The sequence below is a fragment of the Panicum virgatum genome, chromosome 6K, assembly GCF_016808335.1.
Source record: "Panicum virgatum strain AP13 chromosome 6K, P.virgatum_v5, whole genome shotgun sequence".
Lineage (NCBI taxonomy): Eukaryota > Viridiplantae > Streptophyta > Magnoliopsida > Poales > Poaceae > Panicum > Panicum virgatum.
The window spans coordinates 48,054,708-48,065,831 of record NC_053141.1 but is presented as its reverse complement, the minus strand read 5'-3'; the positions used below and the strand labels follow the sequence as shown (position 1 = coordinate 48,065,831).

The 11,124-nt window shown below is 46.0% G+C and overlaps 2 protein-coding genes across 2 annotated transcripts; one reads left to right on the top strand and one right to left on the bottom strand.

The window, feature by feature from the left end:
* The first annotated feature begins 532 nt into the window (after positions 1-532).
* LOC120713116 (NAC domain-containing protein 53-like) lies at positions 533-5,183 on the top strand. Its single transcript, XM_039999105.1, has 5 exons — positions 533-1,179; positions 1,347-1,574; positions 3,162-3,923; positions 4,021-4,147; positions 4,437-5,183. Exons 1-5 carry the CDS (start codon positions 694-696, stop codon positions 4,814-4,816), a joined length of 1,983 nt encoding a protein of 660 aa, XP_039855039.1. The 5' UTR covers positions 533-693; the 3' UTR covers positions 4,817-5,183.
* A 121-nt stretch (positions 5,184-5,304) lies between these two features.
* Positions 5,305-11,060, bottom strand: LOC120713117 (malate dehydrogenase [NADP] 1, chloroplastic). Its single transcript, XM_039999107.1, has 14 exons — positions 10,846-11,060; positions 10,639-10,732; positions 9,863-9,958; positions 9,500-9,584; positions 9,089-9,270; positions 8,780-8,850; positions 8,608-8,698; positions 8,443-8,517; positions 8,253-8,354; positions 6,168-6,290; positions 6,021-6,089; positions 5,867-5,935; positions 5,713-5,766; positions 5,305-5,610 (listed from the first exon to the last, which is right to left on the bottom strand). Exons 1-14 carry the CDS (start codon positions 10,992-10,994, stop codon positions 5,557-5,559), a joined length of 1,314 nt encoding a protein of 437 aa, XP_039855041.1. The 5' UTR covers positions 10,995-11,060; the 3' UTR covers positions 5,305-5,556.
* Positions 11,061-11,124: the final 64 nt, after the last annotated feature.

Sequence of the window (11,124 nt, the reverse complement as noted above, 5' to 3'; positions counted from 1 at the left end):
TTATGGGTTGTGTTACTATATACTATAAGCATTGTAGTACATGAGAAATTAAGAGTCAACTATTAATTTTGGAGACCGTGACATATCGGAGCGTGTCTTGTATAATTTTTGTTAGTACAGAGTAATAGCAGCACGCGCAGAATGTCTCAACACACACACTGCCTACAGAGTCTCTTTTTATATATTATTTTTAGTGGAGGAATGCTTTGACTCGCAAGCCGATTATATTGGGGCCACTGCCCGGTAGGCCCGCCACGTCAGCAGGCATCAGCACGTGGCTTCCAATCGTGGCCGTTGGCGGTGAAAAGTCCACGGTCAACGCAAGCCATGCCGCTGGGCATCTTCCTTTGTCCAAGCTGCTCCCTCACTAGTGCCCCATTTGCAAATATATATTTTGCCATGGCTGGCTCTTGTTATTGACTCCCATGGGGTCATGATCAGAAAACACCCATCCCACGGGGTGAATTCCGCAAAAGGGCTCCCAGAGCAATTAGTATTATATTATGATGATGAAATCCTTGGATTTTGGCAATGTTGGCGTGGTGTTCCGAAAAGGCCCCTGGGCTTTCTTATAGCCCAAGCCACTCCCCTTCTTCCCGGAAGAACTTTCCCCAATCCCCTCGCCTGCCCTCCAATCCAATCTCAACCCTAGCAGCAGCAGGCCGGCGGGCTATCTAGCATAGCAGCACGCGCATGACCCGCCCATCCTCTTCCTCCTCCTCCGCCCCGCCACCGCCGGCGGCCGCGGAGGCGGAGGCCACCTCCCTCGCGCCGGGCTTCCGCTTCCACCCCACGGACGAGGAGCTCGTCTCCTACTACCTCAAGCGCAAGGTCCTCGGCCGCCCGCTCAAGGTCGACGCCATCGCCGAGGTCGACCTCTACAAGCTCGAGCCCTGGGACCTCCCCGCCCGCTCCCGCCTCCGCTCCCGCGACTCCCAGTGGTACTTCTTCAGCCGCCTCGACCGGAAGCACGCCAACCGCGCCCGCACCAACCGCGCCACATCGGGGGGATACTGGAAGACCACCGGCAAGGACAGGGAGGTGCGCCATGGGCCCAGGATCGTCGGGATGAAGAAGACGCTCGTCTTCCACGCCGGACGCGCGCCCAAGGGCGAGCGCACCAACTGGGTAATGCACGAGTACCGCCTCGAGGGCGAAGAGGCCGCGGGGATCCCGCAGGTACCCACCCCTTTTTCCCTTATTCATTGAATTCTGTCTATTTGTTAATTGCTTCGGATTCATGCCTCCCGTGCACATTGTTTTCTATGTCCGGTGCGAAAAATCAAAAAATGGGCATCTGCATACTCTGATGTAAGTCTCCTAACTATATATGACTGTTCTTCCAGGACTCCTTTGTGGTGTGCCGGATCTTCCAGAAAGCTGGCCCAGGTCCCCAGAACGGGGCACAGTATGGAGCACCCTTCGTCGAGGAGGAATGGGAGGAGGATGACGAAGATGTCGGTTTGCTTCCGGTCGAGGGTGATGCTGTTGTTGACCATGAGATCCCCCCCGGTCCTAAGGAGATCCCTGGTGCTCTGGAGAAAGGCTATCTTCAAATGAGCGATCTCATTCAGGTATAGCCGCCCTTGCATCTTTCTTATTTGTCAGCGTGGTTTTTGTACATATAGAATTCATTTTGAGGTACACATTTAGGTCTTGTACTTGTTAGCCTCCGAAACCTGAGGATAACATAAAAAAGAGGATCTGTACTTGCTATCCCTCTAAAACCATTATATTGTTCCAGTTAAATTGAATGGCACCTGAAGAAGCGCTTGATACTTACATCTCATTTTTCGTCGATTAGACAGTGCACTCCTATTTATATGAATTATTCTGATAAATCTTCTATATGAGCCATTAATATTGTTTGCTTATGTGCAACTGTGTAGGATTTTTGTTCCTTTTTTTAAAGCCTTTGGTCATACACTGAATACTTCCTGCTTCCCTCTTTAAACATGCCACTTTAATGTTTGAAGTATGCATCAGAACCTTCAAATGGAGGCATCACGTTGATCATTTGAATGACCAACCTATGCTCTGTAGTTCACTACTTCTGCCATCTGTAGTAGTTCACTGATTATCTCGAGTGGTCTTGGTACCTTGTTTGATAATAATACATTGCTTTATAGGCAAAGGACACTTCTTCTAAATATTGTAGAATTCACTTGTTGAATTTTCTTTAATCTAAAAAAGAAACTTGTTGAACGTTCTGTTTTTTGGTGGTTCTATAGGTGGGTTTTAATAATTGTAGAGCTGTTATCATGTTTTCAAGGCAGATTTTGGTTTGCCTAGTATTGGAATTTTCATTGGTTGCTTCTAGTATCTGATTGAAGGAAAAAGGTTGTGAATTATGCTAGTGCAAGTGCAATTTGTATAACTGTCACACCAAAGACAATACTAAACAAGTGGTTGACTAGTCAAGTCATGGATTTGTATGTTCCTCTTGGGCCTTAGTACGCTTCTTCTAGGATGCCAGTTGAAGGCACGTAATCTATTAGGGGACCCAGGTTATGCTCATCATCGAAATGGGCCATGTGCACCTTGACGACAGAACATGATTTGTCAAGCCTTACATTTCTAAATACATATCGATTAATCATCCACCTTGCTCTTAACAGGGTTGCTGGATTTCCTCCAGCATTGGTCTTTAGCTTGTTGTATGTAACTTGTAACTTGTATTTTTGGAATTCTATTCCATGCCGTCTAGCAAGGACACTGACTTGTTTGTCTTTTTGGCATAAATCTTGCTACTTTTTTCTCAGGTAGCAAAGTTATATGAGATCACGACTGCAACAGTCATGATGTCATAGTATTCATTTCTGAGCATTAAAAGGTTGGGATTCTGTGTTGCCATCCATCTTTGACTTTATGGTGTGAACTCCACATCATGCTACAGTGTACAGATTATCGAACAACACCAACAAAACAAACAGCAACATAGCCTTTTTTCCCAAGCAAGTTGGAAATAAGTTTTTTTTATTGTTATAAAAAGCATTTCGTCAATCTAAATGAGCTTACTGTACATCCATGCAGGGGTTCTTTTTTTTATGTAAGTTATGATGTATAGGTGATCCATTTTTTCATACTCGGTTCATTTTGATTTTGGTATCAAATTTACACATTGGTATATTCGTTCTGATAACCGCTGTTTTCTTTTTCAGGGTTTGGGTGATCAAAATGGGAATGGTACAATTGGTTTGCCAGTTTCTGATACCTCAAATAATAGCAACCATTCTGAAGATATAGATGGAAACTCTGGGGACATTTTAAGTGATCCGAACCTTGGCTCTAATTTTCTTCAGTATGTTGAGCCTGGGGAGCAGAATAGCTTAATGCTTAATGAAAATATGATATCAAATGCCAATGATGGAGATTTTCTTAATAATTTCAGCCCCAGTGATGGGTTCTTAGAGCTGAAGGATTTTGCAGATGCTGCAAATCTAGATTACCATGTACGCAATGAATCCACCGTCTGGCCTTCGGATGGTTGGGCATGGAAAACACCCGATTCGTTGGAAACTGTAAATGGAGCTAACAATGATATTCCTCCACTCCCTGATGACCAGATCTTCCAGCCTGATGAGCTGGAACAGTTGTTGCAGTCAATACAAGAAGATTCCCATTTTGGCTCAAGTGTCATTGATCCCCCACATTCTTCTATAACAAATTCAGTTATGCCAGAGGATGATTCTTTGATGTTCTATGATGCACCCTTTGATTCCACCATGTGTGATGATGGGTTTAGACAGGTGAATGGAATTCTTAATTCCCCTGCAACCAATCTATCTGGTATTGGCATGGTGGATGATGGTATGCCATATTATGATGCAATGGATGACAATTTATTCAATGATATTCTGGGCAACATACAGGAGTCAGCTGGTAGTTCCCATGCTTTTAATAGTCCAGTGCTCACCCAAGAGGTATGCTTTTGTTTGAATCAAGAGACAAAGTTGCTGTGTTTTGTGCAGAGCATAGATATGTTTACTGGTGATCACCCACATTTTTCTACTTTTACAGGTCAACAATACCATGTATACATATAGTCCAACTCAAAAGGTTTTAGAACCTAATTTTGTAGTTGGTGCTCCATCATCTGCTAGGTTACCTGAGGCTGGTAGTCAGTTAAATTGTGTTGTTTTACCAGGTAATCTACTATGGAAAATTACAATAGGTCAGCTATATGATCCATGATGGAAAAGGCACATTTTTCATACCTTTTGCTCCAGATTCTGTTATGTTAGTTGTATACTTACCCTTATTAAGCAGGATTGAAGTATTAGACTGTTTTGTGTTGTTGAGAAAATCTAGCTCAATCTTGCTTAATGGGGGCAGTATTATATACAGCTGGCATGCAATTTCCTGGTCATTAGCTCGTGCCTGTAATACCTGTAAAAGGAACATTGTTGACAAGTTTTTTGTGTTGTGTTCCACAGATGGGCAGGCTAAGAGTAGTTCCATCGGAAAGCGGATATTAGATTCCATCTCTGCTCCACCAGCTTTTGCATCGGAGTTCCCGGCACACCTCCGCAAATCCTTAGCTCCTATTTCTGGATCACGCTCCAACACCTTCCATGTCTCTGCTGAAGTGATCAGTATAGGTAGTTTAGCTGTAGCTTCTGGGCCTGATAAGTGGTCCCTGCAAAAGAATCAAGGCATGGAGCTGCTCATCACAGATTTTGAGCCTGGTACCCGTATACACTGTGGCTGCAGTGCGATTACCACGGTGCTGCGTGGTGGCTTCTGCCTTGTCTTCTTTTCGGCAATAATGCTCTTAGTGAGCTACGAGGTGGGCATGTGCATCTATGGTAAATAGCAGCCTGGTATTGGAGTAAGATAATCTCATGATGTTTAGGTTAATCCGCTATGTTTTGAGGCAGACGCAACTTTGGCCTCCGTTCAAGTGTATTGCATTGCATGACATGGACCTGTGGAGTTTAGCAATAGCAGTAGCGTTTTGCAGCCTGAGAGCCAAATGGTGTATGTATGAGTATGAATTCCTCCAGTGCTGTTATCATTGTGTGCGGGTTGCTTACCATTGCATCGGCATGTGATGATGCTATTTGTCATGCTTCTGGCTGCAACGGACAGTGTTAGTGCAGAATCCTGTATATATATTTCAGATTCACCATGGCTGAATCATGATGCTTTTGCAGTACAGTTGTGCTGGTGTTTTTGAGTTTCTTTTTCATGTTTCAATTTCAAAATGGATGGTCGATCTAGTGATGAATGCAAATTTGCGGCTATGTCTACGGGTGGCTCTGTTTCTTTTGGTTTTGTTTTGCCATGAATGAATATCGATTGTTGCAATCTGAAAGCAACTTGATGATTCTAGCTATGCTTGATGCACGTTTAGTAGCTCCGCATCATGTTTGTTACTTTATTAGTGTACAAACTTCGCATCATAGGCAAATTCCTATGGCACACTTACTGAATATACATATAGATAGCTGCTGCATCTGTAAGCAGCTGCATCTCTCAACTATCGTCTTTGTTTCCGCCGGAAACTGTATTAACATTAGTGCGCATTCGCCCGGTCGTGCTGCTGTTACTAACTTACATCTCTCCTGGTAGCATGGTATCTTCTGGAAGATCACAAAATGCAATCCCCTGCATTCCACGAGGAAAAACGAAGTTGATCATTTCCAGCACAATCTCTCTTTTACATGCATACATCATTAAAAAAGGATTTCGGTAATCATGGTAATTTACCTCTCCTGTAAGATGGGCAACACATTTCTTCTCAGCAATCAACTCAGCTTCAGTCTGAAAGAATTAGAATTACAGGGTCAATGGTTACAGTAAAATCTTTTTTGTCGCATGTAGTCTACAGGTAATTGTTGAACGCAGTTCCTACTACCCTCACCTTTTTAATACGTTCCCAGAGAAAATCGTCCATTAACACATCAGTAGCTAGTTCATAGTCACCATCACCCTGTTGGAAGAATTTCATGATCATTAGAGTTGAGTCTGATCCTAGGAACCAAAATTATGCAGGCAACTTGGATCCTGAATTGTACCTTTGATCTGCATGGCATACTGAACACGGTGTCCTCTGCTATGCCATAGGGATTTCCAGTAGTATAAACCTGTGTTTTATTTTCTATCTTCCCTTCAGAGAAACACCAAAACAAAACAACGAACAATTTAAAGGGATCAAAACTAACCCCTGAAGAGAACCAATCGCCTTCTGGGGTGGGAGTTACAAGGGATCTAATAGCATCCACTATTGAAACAGCGGTTGATGCAGCTGAAGATCTGCCCCATTTTTGGATGAGTACACCTCCGCGCTGTTTAAATATGTAGGGATGAAACAAATTATGATACAGCATTGTCAAAGTTCTTGAGTGACAGATTGTTATGAACGCTGATGGGATCGAGAGGAGAGAGTGCTAAGGGAAGCGGCGGCGGTGCTACAGCACCCGCGGTGGTACTGTTCACGAGATGGCGGCTGCGAGGGCAAGAGAGCGGCGGCTAGGGTTGGGGGGCGCTGGGAACGCCGGCCGCGGGGCTTCGCCCACGGCCGGCAAGAGAGAAGGGATTTCCTTCTAATCTCTTGCTTGATTAGATTGATACATATACTCTCCTTATATAGAGAGGTTTACTTAACCCCTAAGCAAGCGACTAATTAACCCTAATGGGCTAAGGCCCAATAGGCCCTTGACTCCTCTAACACTACACCTCACCTGGACATGCAGCTTGTCCTCGAGCTGCAACCTAATAATGACGCTGATGATTCGACTCGATATAAACCTAACACCTAAAAACAAACCTTTTACATCTCGACTTATTTTATTATTCTCAACCTGAAATAGACTGGGACTCTTTATTTTTGTGGCCTCCTGAACAGAAGGTGAACACCATCTACGAACCGGACCTGTACGTCTACAGCCACCCGGATCCCAGGGAGACCATCGGAATGAGAGGGGAGGATAGGTATGGCCACCGGAAACTAGTCGCAACAGCGACCAGCGGAGACGTCCTCGCGGCGGCCGGTGACGGAACGTGATGGCGCTAGGCAATGTGCCTCCGCCGATGACAAGGAGGAAAGCGCCTCCCTTATCGCTGCTGTAGAATTGGAGTTCGCTACCTTGCGCGTGCTTGAAGACAGCGGCGAGTTGGCGCGAGCGCTGGTGGCCGTCCGACGGGGCGAGGTCGCGCTCCCCTTTGCCAAGGTCGACCGCCATCAAGGCTGCCTCGTGCATCTTCCGGCGCATCTCCTGTAGCCGTCTCTGCGCCAGGAGACGGCGTGCTGCAGCCGCACTGCCGCCTGGATGAATGAAGCTGCTTGGTCCTGTTGCTCCTTGCGCATCACGCGGACGAGCCGTCGCGCCAAGAACTTGCGCGTTGCCGCTTGTAGGTGCACGACCGCCTCTCTCTTTCGCTCAAGTTGTATAATCTCCTGGAGAGCGGCTTGTATCTAGACTATTGTAACCCTTATGTCGGCGCACAGATCCTTGGTGAATGATGGAACAATCGCTGCAGGAGACGCTCTTGCCTTTGGGAGTCGCACATTTGCAGCGGAACTTGGCACGGGGCTGGGGGCGGTGAACGACGGGAAGGCGGCCGTGGCCATGGTGGTGGCGGCCGTGAAGGAAGGGCTCCCCAGCGAAGTAGATCCATACCCCGGCATCCCGTAGGAGAAGGGCGCGCTGGATGTCAGCGAAGACGTTGGGGGTGCCGTGGACAGCGTGGCGGCGGCCGTCGATGAAGAACTCGCCAGGGTTGTAGATCCGTACCCTGGCATCCCATAGGGCATGGACGCCGCAGGGGTCGACGTCGGTGGCGGTTGAAGGCGCGACTCCATAGAAGTGATGCGCGCCTCCATGCGCGTCTCCATGTCACCCATGCTGCTCAACAGCTTGGTCATCAGGGCGGCCAGACCCTCCATGGTTGGCGGCGGCGGTGGTGGCTCAGACTTGTCGTTGCCTGGCATAGCTGATACCAGATTGTTACGGCTGTTGTTGGGATTGGAATTGAGATCGTGAGGGAGCGGCGGTGGCATAGCTGATACCCTCTCGCTCCCTCACGATCTTAATCCCAACAACAGCCATAACAATCTGGTATCAGAGAGAAGGGATTTCCTTCTAATCTCTTGCTTGATTAGATTGATACATCTCCTCTCCTTATATAGAGAGGTTTACTTAACCCCTAAGCAAACGATTAATTAACCCTAATGAGCTAAGGCCCAATAGGCCCTTAACTCCTCTAACACAGATAACTGCAAATATGTAGCAAACAGGGAGACGTACATTTTGAACTGTCAAGGTGAATTCTTCTTCTAACCACTTTGTATCCTTAATGACTTCTTTCGCTGGTCTCCCATCAATTTTGGCATTCAAGAAATCAGGAACCTATGCATGGTGATCAGTACCAAGTTACCAACAATCAGCGAAAAAAATGTATCTGCAAAAGCCTGGTCATTCATAATCATATCTTCACCTGAGTTGTTGAGTGGTTCCCCCAAATAGTCATGTTTGATACTTTGTCATAAAACACGCCTGCTTTTAGTGCTAACTACAAAAGGAGATTGCGTGTGATTGCTTAATCTGTTTTTCTGCTGGGAAAAAAAAGGACAAGAAACAATAAAAAGTCAACATCAGGCACCTGGCACTTTGCTCTATTTTCATCCAACCTCGTGAGCGCATGAAAATTTTTTGCAGGTATGTTTGGAGCATTTTTCATGCAAATCAACGCACTGCATCAAGGGCATGCCACAACTCAGACATGGCGATAGCAGAAAACATTAATACTTGGTAAAACATATAAGCATCCATACTTAGTGTTACAGGGATTTCCAACAACTATGACTTTCACATTCCGCGATGCCACGGCGTTAAGTGCTTTCCCCTGGCACAGTTAAAAAACTTTAGAGCACAACAAGAATAAGTTATTTCATCACCATTTGTTCTCATTGCACTCAAATATATGCTTGGTTGCTGGTTGTGGGTGTTAGCAGTTCTATGCTAAGGAATCCTTGTTAATTTGAGGGTGAAGTTTCATAAATGCTCCCTGGCACTCTTCCTGAGAGGGTTTCTTACAATGTCATGACATAGTACTTGAGAAGAAACGAGGAACAGAAAGAAACCTGGTCAGCATAGATTTGGCCGTTGATGTCTAGTAATGCAGCTCGCTCCATTCCAGGGCCTCGGGGCTTAGCACCAATAAGAAGCGCCCAATCTATATCTTCGAAGACCTCGTAAGGATCCATACCAATGCTGACTTCCCTCAGCAATGGATATAGTGAGTCCTCCAGTTCCATAGCTACGCCTACAGTTGCAATTTCAAGAGCACATTAGGAATGAAGGGCACATATATGTTCACTGTCACATTGATGGACTGATATCTGAGAATAAGGTTAGCTTGGAAGTTAAACAATGTAGCAAATACGATTTTTTTTTCTCTTTCTTAATATAAATAAATGGAGTTGGTGTGCGCGTTCAAGAAAAAAAATGAATTCCGCTTCACAAAAACTGAGGCAGAGAAAAAAGTCAGTTACCTTCTAGTGCTTGGAATGATCTTTCTGAGCCAAGTAACTTAAGTGCTATTGGTTGGTCTTGTCCAAAAACCTCACCAGAGGCAAGCTGAAATTTTTGTAGGCAAAGGTGTACGTGGTCAACAACACTGCATCCCCAGTTAGAAAACATGGGAACTTAGTAGGGGTGTAAAAAAGTGACCCTTAGATGCACCTCCAATCCTCTTTAGTTCGAATATTTGTACTATTTCTCCAAAATGAGGTTCTGTTTTAGAAAATTAGTACAACTATTTGAACTAAAGAGGGTTGGAGGCGCACCTAAGGGTCGCAATTTGCACCCATATAAACCTAGTAAAATACTTTATATGGAAGTAACAGATTACTTACTTTGAAAAGCAGATGATTTGATATCATCCCAGCCGCACCTGACACAGCAATGCTCACTAACTTCTTCCATGACTTGGACTTGCAATGTTCACTGTCCTGTGTTCCATTCGATGGGAGGGATGATAGATTGGTCGATAATACAAGTATGTAGTATAATGAAAAAAAAATCAACCAATGCCATGCCGATTCAAAGAGCCATTACATGTCAACACCATTTTTCTATATTGCTATCTGCTAAGAAACCACTACTCGATCGCATCGCACAGTTACAGGTCAATATTTGGTGGCCTGGACCGTACAGTGCTCTCCTTGAAGCTGGCACTCCACCCTACTACCTTCGCTGTGGTATGTAGGAAATTTATAGAGGCCCAACGGTTTTTTTGGTGTGCGCGATATCCAGTACCGTAGCAACAAGCTAGCGTATTGCAATATATATGTAAAATAAAATAATCCTATTCTAGTAAGTACTAATAAAGATTGTGCAATAGAAATACAGTAGAGTCTGATGTTTTTAATACAGTTGCTTTACAAAACCCTGAGAAGACGACGTACGGATTATGTATATATTCGGGCGCGGCATCGCAGTCTCCACACCAGCAACGCTAGCTTAGGTCGGAAAGGAATTCTACTTCGAAGCAATAGCAGCACGGGTCCAACTCCAAGGACGGTACAGCATGCAGCAGAAAGGAAAGGAACTAGTAGCCAGGCGATGGAACATTTCAACAAACACATGGCGTGACTGAGGGGGTGGATCGCGTGTGAGGCCGGTGACTCACCGCCTTGAGGTCGTAGATGGTGCTGAAGACCCCGAAGCCCTTGCGCGACGCCGGCTTCTCCGCCGCGACCGTCGCCGCGCCTTCCTGCACCTGCCTGGGGCGCACACATACACACATGTTAATCGCCCGCCGACAAACATGCATGCTGATATATATGTATTACTCCTACTAGCAGGTAAGCTGCTCGTCGATCGGATGGGTACTGACTTGGCGGCGTCGACGGAGCACCGGACGGTGGCGAGCGGTGCCCGGCGCGGGAGGAGGAGCTGCACGGAGCGGCGGAGCGCGGCGCCGGCGGCGAGAGGGGTCGTCACGAGGCGCGATCCGGGCGGGGAGTAAGCTGTGGAGAGGCCCATGATGAGGAGGAGCAGAGGAGCGAGTGGATGCTGGGTGGATGGATGGGAGAGGCTCTGGCTGGGTGTGTTTGGATTGCCCAGCCTATTTATACCAGTATAGTATAGCCCTCCAAATAATTGAAAAAATACA